This window comes from Schistocerca americana, chromosome 4 (genome assembly GCF_021461395.2).
Source record: "Schistocerca americana isolate TAMUIC-IGC-003095 chromosome 4, iqSchAmer2.1, whole genome shotgun sequence".
Taxonomy (NCBI): Eukaryota; Metazoa; Arthropoda; class Insecta; order Orthoptera; family Acrididae; genus Schistocerca; species Schistocerca americana.
Genome location: NC_060122.1, coordinates 340,870,373 through 340,887,919, shown reverse-complemented (window position 1 = coordinate 340,887,919; position 17,547 = coordinate 340,870,373). Strand labels below are relative to the sequence as shown.

Here is a 17,547-nt window from a genome sequence, read left to right as displayed (position 1 = left end):
TATATACCAGCATATTAAAACATTAACTGATTTTTACAATTTATTTCCATTTCTACACTAATCCTCGAGCTATGACATCAGCTGGTATGAGAAATATTCTGAGACGCGAAAGTATGTTTCACTCTTAAAGGCGCCGTTACCATTCTCTGAATGTACACGGTACCGTGTCTTCTGTCCAGCGAAAAGTCTCATGCCAGTTCACACTGGAAAGCCGACCTGGATTACTTGGCAAGCATTTGTATTTAGCGCGAGAGAACAATGGATCGTCTGCGTATTCCGTGGCAGTGATCCAATAGCAGGCCTGCATTTGCAAATCAGTCGCCATTATCTGACACCGATCGAACTTACCTAGTCCTAGTGCCCTAGAGTTGGATCAATGCGTGAAAAGCTTCCGTCAGTTCAGAAGCTACATGCAATTTGCTTTCCGTGTCTAAAGATAAATGCAATAATCATCACACCAGAGAAGATTTAGAACAAAAAAAATGGTACGCCTGTACGAAATTCGCATACATTTAGGGAACTCGTGTAGAACACAAAATTGTTAGCAACACCGTAGCCGAGGAGACTCTTCTCTCCTTAGTCGAGTACAATGGTTCCCCTGTTTCGTGAATTAACGACTCATAGTACGAAAATGCAACTTACACAAAGGAGATTGCAAATAAAACACTCATGCGACCCATCCTAGAAATGTGCTGTGTAGGAAGGCACAAAGGGAAACACATTGCTTCCTCAATAACCTACTCTTCGCAAACAGCAACAAGGATACGCTGCTGGGCTTAAACCATGTGACGAAGGTATCTCCATCAGCAGCTTCACACACCCTCGCTCCTTGCGACACTGTGCAGAGATTTTGCGTTCAGCTGAGGAGACTGGTGCACAATCTGTTGATGAGGAGCTGCACACCGAAACCTCCTCAGCCCTTACTGATAAAGTAAAAAGGGTTCGAACACGTTACTTCCAAGTCCAGCCAAGACCAAATATATGTTGACGACCTCGTGCATTCCACAGTGAAGAAGCGTGAGTCTGGGTACACAATTGTTCAGGATCACCGAACATGGCTCGCACTCGACTGAGAGACTGAGAGTGTTCGGTCTGGTACACCTACTTGCGTGCTGACAGCTCTTGGGAACTTTTCTTACACTTTCTGAGCGTGCTGGGTTGTTCCATAATTTATTTCTGAGATATGAAATACGCAAATAAAATACAAACGTATAAAGACCAAAATTGCATGTGACAGAATAATACTTTTAAATCCTATTTTGCTACGGTCGCAGGTTCGAATCCTGCCTCGGGCATGGATGTGCGTGATGTCCTTAGGTTAATTAGGTTTAACAAGTTCTAAGTTCTAGGGGACTAATGACCTCAGCAGTTGAGTCCCATAGTGCTCAGAGCCATTTTTTGAAATCCTATTTTTACATCATCTCTGGTGTTAACTTCCTGCAACCCGTAAACTTGTATGATTTCTACGTTTGCTGAAACTGGCTTTTACTCATTTAGCACTAAGTCGAGATATTTGTATTGTGGTACGAGATTCATTCCTATGATTTCAGCAGTATTTTTAACTTCACTGGATACGCTTCTAGACCCCAATTCAATACCGAAACACCAGCCAGAAAATAAAAATAAAAAATATACCTAGGTCCTCAACTCAAATGACGAAAATTTCATAACATTTTAAAACTATGTACCGAGTTGGAAATCGTAAACGGAATGTTGTCTTTGGGGGTAAATACCCTCCTCCCTTCATAGCTTTAATTCCACTGGTATGTAATGCATAATCAGTGTAAAAACCTAACCTAAACTCCTCCCGAACAGGCCATGAAGGCCCAATAGTACCGACCGGCCGCCCTGTCATCCTCAGCCCATAGGTGTCAGTGGATCCGGATATGGCGGGGCATGTGGTAAGCACACCGCTCTGCCAGCCGTATATCAGTTTCCGAGACCAGAGCCGCTACTTCTCAGTCAAGTAGCTCCTCAGTTTGCTCAAAAGGGTTGAGTGCACCCCGCTTGTCAACAGCGCAGACAGGATGGTCACCCATCGAAGTGCTAGCCCATCCCGACAGCGCTTAACTTCGGTGATATGACGGGAACCGGTGTTACCACTGCGGCAAGGCCGTTGGCGTAATGATTGTAACACACAATACTTTATTTAGTATGGATTCCCCTGTTTTCTCTGATAGAATATTTGCCCACTGATACCACGTACTATTAGATACAACGCTTTGTGTTAATTCAGTTTGTAAAATACACAATGTTAAAAATATCACGTTCTCACTGCCGTTGCAATTCGCATATCCATGGATATGTTCTTCGATCTCTCCCATGGTGACAGTTTCAAGATTATTTTGCGCAACAAGGTAGTTTGTTGTGGGGAGCCAAACAGCACATAAACTATATGTACACTGCAGCTTACATGCTTACTGCGCCTGTCTAGTGTGCTATAGTATAGTCAGGTGGCTTGCGGAGTATGGATGTAGATGTAGATGTCATTTGCAGAGAGATGTTTAAATGTGATACATCAATCGCAAGGTGCATTTAGTGCATTCACAACGACAAATGGATGCATGAATAGGACATAAAAAGAATGTAAGTGTAAAAAAAAACACAACCATATAGTTGTAAATAGACAGTCACACTGAAATGAACTACGAATCATCACTAAAAATCTCATTTCGAAATATGTATCAGTAAATAATTTTGTTTGTGTTATACGCCACTGAAGATTCCTGACTTGTATAGATAAAACATTTTCGTTAGACACAAATAACTCAGCAGCAAAAGGCGGAATTTGCCTCATCTGTACAATAAAGCATTTTGAATTATCAGTTTGGGAGAAATGACTGTCATTATTAACAATGATCTCTAGCTTTGTTGAACTGCCTTTCTCTCTATCCCTTCATCGTGCTTTTCGTGTTAGTGAAAGAGCCAGCAACATCTCCATTTAGGTCGCACTATCTTCTGGTTTCTCCTGCTTACAGACCTGCCGCCCGTATCAGTAAAGAGGGGAAATGCGTTACACAGAGTGAAGTCTAACACCAACGACAACATTTTCAAGGTTGTTAAGGGATATCACCTAAGTGGCTCTGAGCACTATGGGACTCAACATCTTAGGTCATAAGTCCCCTAGAACTTAGAACTACTTAAACCTAACTAACCTAAGGACATCACACACACCCATGCCCGAGGCAGGATTCGAACCTGCGACCGTAGCAGTCCCGCGGTTCCGGACTGAAGCGCCAGAACCGCTAGACCACCGCGGCCGGCTATCACCTAAGTATTAAGGGTGGTCTCTCGTGACTCGTCACACAGCAATAACGTATTTATGAGTTATTCGATTTGTCACCCTAGTAACCTTTGTTTCCGTTAAAAAACAACCACAAGAGTGAAAAGGCCTGTAATATGCAACCACCAAAACTTAGAACACAAAACACAAAGTAATGCAAGAACCCTCAGACGCAAAAGTACTGTGATGTGGTTGCCGTTCCTGTATTGCTTTCAGTGAAGCAACGCTCGAGGTGCATATGGGACGATCCATCATTAAAGCTATCCATACTACTGAGTATTACTGTTGAGGTATAACTAACACAGCCGGAAAAACAAAAAAGATGGAGAAACGAGCAGTGCTGAATGATAACAGCTTAAGGGTAAAGACAGCTGGCGTTGCTGTTATGAAATTGTTATGACGCGGAAATGGAAAAAGTTTATTTCCGGACAAGACATACAACGCAGATATTTTCAGTGCAATGCAGGTATAAAGACAACTTGGGGTATGAAATCAAATTAAATGCAATTATTGAGTAAATAATCACCGGCTACCACTGGTTCCTTATACCAAAATACTCAGAAAGGGTCCCTGAACAACCTTCGAAATTCTATCGGTTGGATTTCGGTTTGCCTTGTACTGCGCATAGTTAAATAATGTATCTTTAACATCGCAACGGCGTCCCTAATAGATCTGGCAGAAAATAGTTCTGACTCCTAAATGTTTCATGCAGTTCAACGTAAATAGAATGGGAGACTGAAAACATATATCAAGGCTACTCAAGGACGTTGGTCGCATTTCTGAGGAATCTTCAGCCTGCGTTAGCTCATTACCAAAAATTTCATATTTCTCTGCCAGTTTGTCCTCGATCATTTTGACTGCGAACATGGTTCTCACACACTTAGACACGAAACGCATTTACATACAGTACGTAATGAAAACAAATTTATGATAAAAAATCAAATTGAAGATTCGATTACAGTTGCAACTTCCTGCAGAATCAGGTGCTGAGTGAAGGGCTAATTATGGAAGCTGTTCCATTTATTTAGGACCTGTTTCTGACCAAAACTTCAATATATCTACATACTTATTAGCACAATTCGCAACAATGTCGGCCGTTCTAAACACCATTACAGTTTTTCTTTATTAGATGCTACCTAGTTCCGACGAGACTTAAGCCTAATTACGATAATCAAGGTCTCCATTAACTTCAGAAGTCATCAAAACTACATCAGAACCGTTTCATCATCGAGCGAATAACAGACTAGTGCATCACAATGCTACAATAATACGACACTGTGTCCTATGAAGCGAGGGAATTTAACCAAGTGAGCAGTATGAGTAGGTGAGAGTTGGAGAAATAAATTTTGCATAAAGCACCTGCTTCTAGTTCTCATTATCTGACTGATTATTGTCTTGTTGTAGGCTGACGGGGCTCCACAAGAAAAGAAACGTCGTTCTGAATGAAACGTAAACCAACACTAATAAAAGAATATAAACAATAGTCATTTGATCCAGTTACCGAAAGCCTGTAGTATTCTATCAAGTGCCCTGGATCTACTGTTCCTGTAGCTAGCCGGTCCGATGTCACCTTGTGAAAGAAGACATCAGATGTTAATGGATTATGAGACTCCGTTCTCTCTACGTGCAAGAACTGAATTTAAAACAAAGTATAGATACAGAATCACTGAAAAACTTTTTTTATCGCAGTCCCTCGTGATCATGGTAAATAATAAGATCGAGATCTCAGATTCCGACAAAGACTAAGAAATTGGCAATGAGCTGCCAGTCGATCGTTTCCGGTACTGCTGAATAACACAGCAAGAAAATTATAGACCAAAGAGCAATATACAACTCGTAAATACTGAAAATACGTGGCTAATAAAACTTACAAAAAATTTTCGCAAGAAACACAAAACTTTGACACGATCAGACGCCCAACGGCAATTTCGCAGTATACACGATGGAGATACTGACGCTGAGCTGACAAGATTATATCTACATCTACATTACTACTCTACTATTGACACTTAAGTGCCTGGCAGAGGGATCATGGAACCACCTTCAAACTCTGTCTCTACCGCTCCACTCCCGAACAGTGAGCACGAAAAATGACAATTAAATATTTCTGTGTGAGCTCTGATTTCTCTTATTTTATTACGATGCTCATTTCTCTCTACATAGGTGGTCGGTCATCAAAATATTTTCGCATTCAGTAGTGAAAACTGGTGATTGAAATTTCATGAAAAGATCTTGCCGTAGCCAAACACGTTTCAACTTTTTTTTTTTTTTTTTTTTTTTTTTTTTTTTTTTTTTTTTTTTTTTTTTTTTTTAGTGTTGACAATCAATCCAATTCGTGTATCATATCCACGACACTCTCTCCTCTGTTTCGTGATAATCAAAACGAGCTGCCCCTCATTGAAGTTTTTCCATGTCTTCCGTCGATCTCAGCTGGCAAGGATCTCATACAACGCAGCAATACTCCAAAAGAGGACGGAGAAGAGTAGTGCAGGCAGCCTCTTTAGTAAATCCGTTTCTTTTTGTAAGTGTTCTCCCAATAAAACGCAGTCTTTGGTTTGCCTTCCTCAAAATATTATCTATGTGATCGTTGCAATTTAAGTTGTTCGTAATTGTTGGCTCTGAAAACCATGCGACTTAACTTCTGAGGTCATCAGTCGCCTAGAACTTGGAAGTAATTAAACCTAACTAACCTAAGGACATCACACACATCCATGCCCGAGGCAGGATTCGAACCTGCGACCGTAGCGGTCGCACGGCTCCAGACTGTAGCGCCTAGAAGCGCACGGCCACTTCGGCCGGCTGTTCGTAATTGTTATCTCTAGATATTTAGTTGTATTCACAGCCTTTAGATTTGCGTGGTTTATCGGGTAACCGAAATTTAACGGAATCCTTTTAGTAGTTCCGTGGTTGACATTGCACTTTTTATTATTTAGAGTCAATTGCCACTTTTCGAACCAAACAGTATCTTGTCTAAATTATTTTGCAGTTGGTTTTGATCTTATGATGTCTTCACTAGACGGTAAACAGCAGCAGCATCTGCAAACAATCTAAAAGGGTTGTTTTCATTCATTGCTAAATCGTTTGTATAGTGTGTAACAAAAAGGTATGGCCATAGTTTCAGGAAACATTACTCACACGCAGAGGAAGAAAATTTTATATGGACGTGGTTCCAGAAACATTTCCATTTTAAAGCTCAGTTCCTTCAACTCTTCAACACACTAATCATCCGAGAACAACACGTTTGCATTGAAGTGCTGGTTGACACATTGTTGGATGAACCATTTGCAGAAGTGTACCAGTGCAGGAAAGTCAGCTGCAGTTCATGGTACTGATGTAACATTCTAGAGACAGTTATATGGTCAACATTACCTGTTGTATATAATTGGCTTACGCTGACACTAGGGTTCTTCTCAACTGCATGAAGAAGTTCCTCCTCTAGTTGAGGTGTCCTCGTCCTTCTAGGCCTCGCCCAGTCTCGAGTATCAGGCTTAAGCGTACAGTGTTTCCCTAAGAGGACTATCTGTTGCTTCAAACGCCCTCCTGACGGGACACTTTCGTTCTGGAACGCCACGGCCATTGCCATCTGCTTATCCGTACAGCACACAAACGTATGACAACTCTGAATTAGACCACACCTCCACCGCACTGTACCGGAAACCAAGTGCGTGATGATCAGTAACAGGTGCTACGTGTTTGATGCTAGCAGAGCAATGAAATTAGTCAAGTGTAAACATCAACTTCGTTCAAGTGGAACGACAAACACTGGCGGTGAACCTAAGAATTAAGACTTACTGTACATTCTAACGAACGTAACCAAGAGCATATTTTGAAAATTAATGTAAGACATCGTTTCATGTAACCCTAGCACATTCTAGTTCTGTGTGTTTCCAACGATACATGTGATTGTCAAGAGAAGTAGAAAATGAGCTCTAACATGTAAATAAAGCGTTTCCGGACCCATGTCCATACAACACATGTTATTCCTGTATGTGTCAGGAACGTTCCCTGAAAGTTTGATCACACCTTTTTGTTAAATCTTGTATAGATTAAGAAGAGCAGATGGGCTACAGCAGTTCCTTGGAGCCGCCAGATACCGCCGTTAGACAAGGTGAATGTAAATATTTAATGAGCTCTAGGAGTACCAAAATACAATGTGAAGTTTTGCCATACAGATCAAGGCAGAAGGTGTACCAAAAAGAAACATTAAGAGGATGGACAACAACATGTTAGCCTTGAAGGAATGAAATGCAAAGCAGTTTAATAGGCTCTAACCACTCTCGGAGTAACAGAATAGTCGTCCTCTGCACCGTCGTTGTTGCTGCGACGTGAAGTCTCCGTTATAGATTCTTTCCAGTTAGTCCATAGTCGCGGATTTTAAATGCGCCGCTGCTATATGTGCGGCCCCAACGGGAGAAATCGAACATAGCTGTGATGATGGCAAAAAGCCTTAATACCTTGGAGCAATAATGGTTAACGTGTTCTACGTGCCTGCAGAAGGCAATGAAGGATTGTGGAACATAAGCGGCTAGCTGGATTCACTATCAAGGTGCGGATTATTGAAAGAGAACGAGGAGGAGTGGCATGTTTTCCTTATGGGTCGAAATGAAAAAAAAATATAAGAAAAGAAAGCCCCAGAAAGAATCTTTCACTCTGTAGTGAACTGTGTGGTGTTTTGAAACTTTCTGTCAGACTTCGTTCTGAATACAGTTCCCTAAGGTGTCATTAAGCCACCTCTCCTCGATGTTCTCCCTTCCAGGAGAGCGAATCCAGCGAGGTATGCAGGGTTTATATAAACTTGTACAGACAACTCTGACGAAACACTGTGTATCACTTTGTTCATGTTCTTTTGATGGGCTCCAGTATCCGAACAGCGTCAGGAAATTAAAAAAAAGTATTTGTGGTACAGACATATGTACCATGAACATTGGGACAAAACGAATGATTCGCGAGCACAGGATCGCCTTTATCTTTATTGCCGGAATCACTTGAAAACACTGCCACCTTACGATTCGTTACAGCTCTAATGATGTCACTGTGACTGAAATCGTCCTCAGCACGATAAAAACTTTCATTTACCCTCTCATCCGAATTTTTATTCTGACTAAAAATATGCGAATCATCGTCAAAAATCTCTTAAAATATTTCGGATTCGTTCATTTCCTTCCGTTTTCTGAATAGAGTGCAAGGAACTTAGAGGTTAAAAGTAACTATCTGAAATAGCACAATACAATCAAAAGGCTAAATAATCAAAAAGTACATGAAGGCAATCAGATCCGATATTGGTGTAAATACTTAAATAAAATAAGTAGTTTAAAATAAATCGCAGCAGGTGGCATGTACGGACAGCGTGTAGAAAACGGACGGCACGTGAAACACGAGTAAACTCGGGATCCGTCCGTATTGTGTTCAGTTATGTCAGTGCAACTATGACTCTGCATCTTTTTTGCATTCAAGTCGTTTGAGAAGAATGAGCGAGGTACTAACAAAAGCGGAACTGTAAGGACAGGTCGTGAGTCGTTCCTGGGTAGCTTATTCAGTGAGAGCATTACCTGCGGAAGGCAAGATTCTGGATTTGTATCCCGGTGCGCCATACAGTTTTAACCTGCCGTAAAGTTTAAAAAATGCATCTGCTATGTCGCTGACGGTCGTACCAAACAGCGGAGTCAAAGCCCATACATCAGCAGGAAGCATGTTGCCCAGGAATGAGTAATCAAAGCCATTAAACAGAGAATAAACATATCCAATTTTTCATTGCAACCACAATGGTTTTATTTTACAAAACCGAATGAAATAAATGGAAAGCACTTATATATTTCTTTTTTATTTACTAGAGCTAATACTGCTTTCACTTCCGTTGTTTACAAAATTCCTTGTTAGATCCATCAGACGGCCTGATGATCCTGACCTTCAAACAATAAATTAATGAATAAATAAAAAATTAATTTTCAGATATCTAAGACAAAAAATGACATTATAATTCCGTCAGAGATAGCAAAGGACTTGGAAGGAGGAAATAAGATGATCACCAACGAAAGCAAAACGAGGATAGTCGAATTCGAATTAAGTCTGGTGATGCTGAGGGATTTAGATTAGGAAATGAGACAAAGTAGTAAAGGAGTTTTGCTATTTGTGGAGCAAAATAACTGATGATGGTCAAAGTCGAGAAGATATAAAATGAAGACTAGCAATGACAAGGAAAGCGTTTCTGAAGAAGAGAAATTTGTTAACATTGAGAATTGATTTAAGTGTGGAAGTGAAAATGGACGATAAATAGTTCAGACAAGAAGAGAATAGACGCTTTCGAAATGTGGTGCTACAGAAGAATGCTGAAGATTAGATGGGTAGATCACATAACTAATGAGGAGGTATTGAATAGAATTGGGGAGAAGAGGAGTTTGTGGCACAACTTGACTAGAAGAAGGGATCGGTTGGTAGGACATGTTCTGAGGCATCAAGGGATCACCAATTTAATATTGGAGGGCAGTGTGGAGGGTAAAAATCGTAGAGGCAGACCAAGAGATGAAAACACTAAGCAGATTCAGAAGGATGTAGGTTGCAGCAGGTACTGGGAGATGAAGAAGCTTGCACAGGATAGAGTAGCATGGAGAGCTGCATCAAACCAGTCTCAGGACTGAAGACCACAACAACAACATGACGAAAAAAATATGACATGGTAAGGAAAATACCCCATTAGGACCAAGATGATAATTGACGATCAACCATTAGAACAAGTTTCGAGTTACATTTATCTTGGTTGTGCTTTCCCTATCAAGGATGATGAAGTGAAGAAAAAGCTTAATCGATTTCAATATATTTACGCAATTATACGGCGAGCAGCGGAGGGTAAGGAGAGAGAAGGGATCCAGATGTTATAAGACTATAGCTGTGCTGACACTGCACGTGGATGCATAAAAGCAAACACAATCGTGTGGACACGTGGTTCCTCATGTCGGTGAGAGGATCTGCTTTACTAAACAGTTAACTCAGTTCCTGGTCGCCCGTTCCATTTGCAGGTTGCCTATGTAACGACTTTTAGTGGCAATAGAAATTTAATTTTTCAGTATCCCACATAATTATAGATCGAATTTAGAAATTTAAAAAGCTGTCGTAATCTATTCGTTAAGAGATGTAATCTTCTGTTTAAGACTTAACACAGTTACTCAAGCTGAGAACGAGAGCACTTAGCGACTTTGCACAAACTTTACACATAACCTCAAACCTGGAAAATTTTTCTCACTGCAGCCGCCTGCAAAATAAATAGGAAAAAAGTTTATAGTTTACTAAATTTTTGCTCTTTATGCAGTAAAATTTCAGTAATAGCCATGACGTTTTAACTTATCGCTTGTTTGCTACTATCTCTATTCGCAACACATTTTGCAGACAGTACCTGCGTATATTATTGAACATTCCACCAAAATTTTATCATTGTACGACACACAGTTCAGGAAATATAACGTCATAAACATTAAGATGCATGAAAATCTAGCGTTTGAAACTGAGCAGAGTATACTCATGAATATTTGATAATGAGAGCTCTTAGCGACTTCCAACAAACTTTACGCATAATTTCAAACCTTTTCTAAACTTCTTCTCGATTACGTTCTTTACATCAAATATTTAATGCATTAACTCACTTGTTAAGTAATCAGACGTCTGATGTCGTTTCATACATGGGAGTTCGATTCTTTAAGAAATAGGGAGTGAGGGAGGGGTTTACTGGCACTTCCTAAAAGATAAAAACATTGGCTGGTTGCGAGTAGTAGTCGCGAACTGAGATGTCGAACAAACTCAGTTCTGTACGTTGACATCTCATCCATCCTGGGAATCGAGAATCTCAACAATTACTGCCTGTTATCGATATCGATACTGGAAAGATATCAGTCCCGAAAAACTAAACCCATATCAAAATCTCTGTAGTAGTTCCTCAGACTGGTCTGGACATACAAGAAGAAGCCAGCAGGGGACGTCAGCTTACGTATATAGAGAGAGAAAAATTAAAAAAACTATTTTCAATTTACTGACTAAAACATGACTACAACTTACAGTTTACGTTTGCATGCAGTAATGTTCGTCATTATGTTTTTGGCTGGTGTATGTTCAAATGGCAATAGATATTTTTATGTGATACAATCACAATTTAACGAGTTTCAGATTTTTTACTTTGCTTGTACTGTGAAACCGTGCTTCTTGACCAATTTCATGATTGTAGGTCAGTGGGAAGTATCGTATAGGTTTTGACGAGTGAGTTGTCGAGAATCAAAATATATGAGCTAAATGGACGCATCTTTTGATTGAAGTGACTCAAAGCTTTGAAAGTTTCACATCACCAAGGGACCATAGACCTTAATATGTCACAGAAATTTGAACTTGATACATCTACCCGCCCCTGATAAAAAGGGTTCTTAACAATCGGACAGACGGACTCACAGATAAACGGCCGACAAAACTATGCCATAAGGGTTCCGTTTTTACAGATTGGGCCACGTAAGACTAAAAACACAACAAGTATGAGTAGCAGTTGAATATGTTGTCGCTTAATTACAGAATTTCCCTAAACGAAGAAACTGGGAAAGTCACATATGGAGGAAAATAGAATTGCGCACCTTGCCCATAGACATCATCGTACAGCGAGGAGTGTTGTTAATCGACACTTGAAGACATGACAGGAAAACTGAGGTCGAAACAGGCTAATAGCCAAATCCTTGAGAAGGAAGTCAATCCGATAAGTAAAAATGGTTCAAATGGCTCTGAGCACTATGGGACTTAACTTCTGAGGTCATCAGCCTCCTAGAACTTAGAACTAGTTAATCCTAACTAACCTAAGGACATCACTTACATCCATGCCCGAGGCAGGATTCGAACTTGCGACCGTAGCGGTCACGCAGTGTCCGCAGCTCGTGGTCGTGCGGTAGCGTTCTCGCTTCCCGCGCCCGGGTTCCTGGGTTCGATTCCCGGCGGGGTCAGGGATTTTCTCTGCCTCGTGATGACTGGGTGTTGTGTGATGTCCTTAGGTTAGTTAGGTTTAAGTAGTTCTAAGTTCTAGGGGACTGATGACCATAGATGTTAAGTCTCATAGTGCTCAGAGCCATTTGAAGCATTTTGGTCGCGCGGTTCCAGATTGTAGCGCCTAGAACCGCTCGGCCACACCGGCCGGCAAGTAGAAATGAGTCGGTGCATTAAATGTGCTATTGAAAAGAGAGCATACTGACTTTACTATTAAGTTTTGCCGGCACTCGGGTCACTATTTAGTTTCGACACACCAAGAGTCTCACCAAAAAATGTAAACACCAGTACCATAGGGGCTGTTTCCGTGAGAGTCTCTGTTGTATTACAGTCCCGGTGCCTCAGAGGGTGCTACACTCGACGCTAAGATCGCTGCACGATTGGCTACTCACCAGCAGCAACAGCAGCAGCAAGCTGAGTAGCGGCAGCAGCGGTAGCGACGGCATCGTGGTGTTGGAGAGGCTGTGACGCCGGCGGTGCTCGCGCGTCGGCGGCATCTGGGCGACTGTGCGCGCGGTTCAAGGTCAGCCGACGGCGGCGGCGACGCCGCGGCAGCCGGTGGGTAGGCGGGCGGGCGCTTTCCTCTGGTGGGGACGGCTCTCGGCTCTGCCGCTGGTGCCGGTGCCGACGGTGACCCAGTTGGCGCTTCCGGACGGGCCGCTGATCTCACGCGCGGGAAAGCGCGCCGGGAGCGGCTGCCCAGGGGGCGGCGTCTCCAGCGCCGCTGTCCCGTACCTCTCCGAAATGACTGAAACACAAACAGTATGTTCTATGCTTCACATATACCTACAAACCGCTGTGACGTGCATGTCATTGTACTTCCCACTGTGCCACATACAATATCTGATCGAAAATATCAGGAAACCTAGTATCGTCTCCTTCCAATGAATAGGTGTTGCCGGCCGAGGTTGCCGAGCGGTTCTAGGAACTACAGTCTTGAACCACGCGACTGCTACAGTTCGAATCCTGCCTCGGGCATGGATGAGTGATGGATGTCCATAGGTTTGTTAGGTTCAGGTAGTTCTAAGTTCTACGGGACTGATGACCTTAGAAGTTAAGTCCCATAGTGCTCAGAGCCATTTGAACCATTTTTAAAAAATGGCTCTGAGCACTATGGGACTTAACATCAATGGTCATCAGTCCCCTAGAACTTAGAACTACTTAAACCTAACTAACCTAAGGACAGCACACAACACCCAGCCATCACGAGGCAGAGAAAATCCCTGGCCCCGCCGGGAATCGAACCCGGGAACCCGGGCGTGGGAAGCGAGAACCATTTTTGAATAGGTGTTGTAGTCACCTTTTCTGATCTCTGTGACCCATCTATCCCTCTTGAACCTACCTAATTTTCTCTTTCCATCTTGGCAATCTGTTTTCTGTCACTATTTCGACATGATCTTTCCATTTCATTCTGTCCTCTTCCCTCTTGTCATTAACTGAAAAGATTTATAAATCTGATCTTATTGTTTCATTCCTTATTTTATCCGTTTTATTACATCCCCCAACATATGGTTCAAATGGCTCTGAGCGCTGTGGGACTCAACACCAGAGGTCATCAGTCCCCTAGAACTTAGAACTACTTAAACGTAACTAACCTAAGGACAACACACACATCCATGCCCTAGGCAGGATTAGAACCTGCGACTGTAGCAGTCACGCAGCTCCGGACTGAAGCGCCTAGAACCGCTCGGCCACCTCGGCCGGCGTCCCCCAACATATCTCGTGAAGTTTATCTCTGGGCCATTCGTAATCATACACAAGAGTCGGTACAGCCATAACTTTGCAGAATTTCATTTGTGATTCTTTTCTGGTATTTCTTCCTAGGAATCTTCCAGTTGTTCCACAGATAACTTGATATTCATTAACCTTCTTCTTAATATATTTGTCAAGTTAAAAATAACATCACATCTTAGATAAGTGAAGTGTGATATTTGTCCTAAAATTTTCTCACTTATTATTATTTTCGATCTGACTGGATTCTTTCTTTGTAATTCATTTTCTTTACTTATTTGCAGATACAGTTAAGTTGTAACATATCACGATTTTGCTCAGTCTATAAACTACTCTTTGTAAATTATCTTCTGTTTCCGGATTAATTACCTGGTCATCGGAATATAACATAGTATTTCATGGTACGCTACATCCTATTTTAATTCCCAACTGTACTTCATATTTCCACTTCATAACTAGGTCGTCAATACTTAAATTAAATAAATTAAGTGATAGACCGCACACTTGTCCAACATCAGGACTTATTAAAATTTCATCTGACATTTTCGAACCAGAACTTATATTTATTTTTATCCAGAATGAGATTTTCACTCTGCAGCGGAGTGTGCGCTGATATGAAACTTCCTGGCAGATTAAAACTGTGTGCCCGACCGAGACTCGAACTCGGGACCTTTGCCTTTCGCGGGCAAGTGCTCACCAACTGAGCTACGGAAGCACGACTCACGGCCGGTACTCACAGCTTTACTTCCGCCAGTACCTCGTCTCCTACCTTCCAAACTTTACAGAAGCTCTCCTGCGAACCTTGCAGAACTAGCACCCATGAAAGAAAGGATATTGCGGAGACATGGCTTAGCCACAGCCTGGGGGATGTTTCCAGAATGAGATTTTCACTCTGCAGCGGAGTGTGCGCTGATATGAAACTTCCTGGCAGATTAAAGCTGTGTGCCCGACCGAGACTCGAACTCGGGACCTTTGCCTTTCGCGGGCAAGTGCTCACCAACTGAGCTACCGAAGCACGACTCGCGCCCGGTACTCACAGCTTTACTTCTGCCAGAACCTCGTCTCCTACCTTCCAAACTTTACAGAAGCTCTCCTGCGAACCTTGCAGAACTAGCACCCCTGAAAGAAAGGATATTGCGGAGACATGGCTTAGCCACAGCCTTGGGGATGTTTCCAGAATGAGATTTTCACTCTGCAGCGGAGTGTGCGCTGATATGAAACTTCTTTCTTTCAGGGGTGCTAGTTCTGCAAGGTTCGCAGGAGAGCTTCTGTAAAGTTTGGAAGGTAGGAGACGAGGTACTGGCAGAAGTAAAGCTGTGAGTACCGGGCGTGAGTCGTGCTTTGCTAGCTCAGTTGATGAGCACTTGCCCGCGAAAGGCAAAGGTCCCGAGTTCGAGTCTCGGTCGGGCACATAGTTTTAATCTGCCAGGAAGTTTCAACTATTTTTATATTTACGTATAGACTCTTAATGGTATTCATATTTACATATAGACTCTTCAGGACATTCATAAGGTGTTCAGGAAAACCTTTTACTTTCAATATTTCCAAAAAGATTTTTTAACTTATCAAGGGGTTCCTCGTAATTAATAAAGGCTAAATGCGTTTATAAGTCAAATTCTCTACATTTTTCAATAATTTGTATTATTATAAATATACACTGAAAATCCAAAGAAACTGGTACTCTGCCTAATATCGTTAAGGGCCCCTGCGACCACACACAAGTACCGCAACACAACGTGGCATCGACTCGATTAATGCCTGAAGTAGTTCTGGAGGGAACTGACAGCATGAATCGTGCAGGGCTGTCTATAAATCCATAAAAGTATGAGGGGGTGGAGATCTCTTCTGAACAGCACGTTACAAGGCATACCAAATATGCTCAATAACGTTCATGTTTGGGGAGTTTGATGGCCAGCGGAAGTGTTTAGACTCACAAGAGTGTTCCTGGAGCCACTCGCTAGCAGTTCTGGACGTATGGGGTGTCGCATTATCCTGCTGGAATTGCCCAAGTCCGTCGGAATGCACAATGGACATGAACTGATGGTGATCAGACAGGATGCTTACGTACGTTTCACTTGTCAGAGTCGTATCTAGGCGTACCAGGGATTCCATATCATTCCAACTGCGTACGCCCCACATCATTACAGAGCTTGAATAGACCCCTGCTGACATGCAGGGTCCTTGGGTTCATGAGGTCATCTCCATAACCGTAAACGTCCATCCACTCGATAGAATTTGAAACGAGACTCAACCGGCCAGACAACATGCTTCCAGTCATCAACAGTCCAATGTTGGTGTTGACGGGCCCAGGTGAGGCGTAAAGCTTTCTGTCGTGCAGTCATCAAAGGTACACGAGTGGGCCTTCGGCTTCAAAAGCCCATATCCATGATGTTTCATTGAATGGTTCGCACGCTGACACTCGTTGATGGCGCGTCATTGAAGTCTGCAACAATTTGCGGAAGGGTTGCACTTCAGCCACACTGAACGATTGTCTTCAGTCGTCGTTGGTCCCCTTCTTGCAGGATCTTTTTCCGACCGCAGCGATGTCGGAGATTTGAAGATTTATCGGATTCCTGATATTCACCGTAGACTCGTGAAATGGTCATACGGGAAAGTGCTCACTTCATCGCTACCTCGGAGATGCTCTGTCCCATCGCTCGTGCGCCAACTATAACACCACGGACAAACTCACTTAAATCTTGATAAACGGCCATTGTAGCAGCAGTAACCGATCTAATGACTGCGCGAGACACTTGTCTTATATAGGTGTTGCTGGCCGCAACACCGTATTCTACCTGTTTACATATCTCTGTGTTTGAATGCGCATGCCTGTACCAGTTTCTTTGGCGCTACAGTGTGTCATCATTTCAAGAACATCCCTTTCTGAAACCTGATTGTTCTTATGATATTATTGCATTAACGATAGTTCGTAGTCTTTCACTAAGAATTTTCCCATAAATTTTATATCCTGCATTTAGTAAAATTATTCCTCTATAATATCTTGTGTCATTCCTGTTGCCTTTTTGAACTATATAAATAACTTTAGCTGTGTTCGTTGGGTCAGGTACACAAGAGTTCTTACAACATATGTTTAAACAAAATTGATGGAGATATAATCTAAAATGTTTCCTCCATAGTTGATTACACCTAGTAATGCATTATTAATATATGGTGTGTGCACTCTTCCCCTATCATGACAGCTTGGACACAGCTGTAGACACTTTCAGTCATGAGGGCGAATGTCTTTGGAGAAATGGTAGCCCGTTCTTCATCAGGAGTCTAAACTACGAAAGGTAGTGTCGTTCCACCCACTTCTCTCGTTGAAGTCGAAGTTCTGATGTATCCGAATCTATTCCCTTGAGTTTAGGTCTTGACTCTTGGCGGAACACTTCGTTTCAGGAATGCTACTGTCGTCAAACCATTGCCTCACTGGGTACTGTTTCATGCTGTACCTAATAATCGTCGTGTCGGGACTTCTTCTGCAGTACGCAGAACACAAAGCTGTAAAACGATTTCACATCCTTCCTCAT

At 42.2% G+C, this 17,547-nt stretch overlaps 1 protein-coding gene across 1 annotated transcript in view; it reads right to left on the bottom strand.

Moving 5' to 3' along the window:
* Window positions 1–12,783, bottom strand: part of LOC124613460 — a 171,908-nt gene extending 159,125 nt beyond the window's left edge. The window contains exon 1 of the mRNA XM_047142164.1: window positions 12,679–12,783. Coding sequence (XP_046998120.1) covers window positions 12,679–12,783 — 105 coding nt within the window. The remainder of the gene's footprint in view (window positions 1–12,678) is intronic.
* Window positions 12,784–17,547: the final 4,764 nt, after the last annotated feature.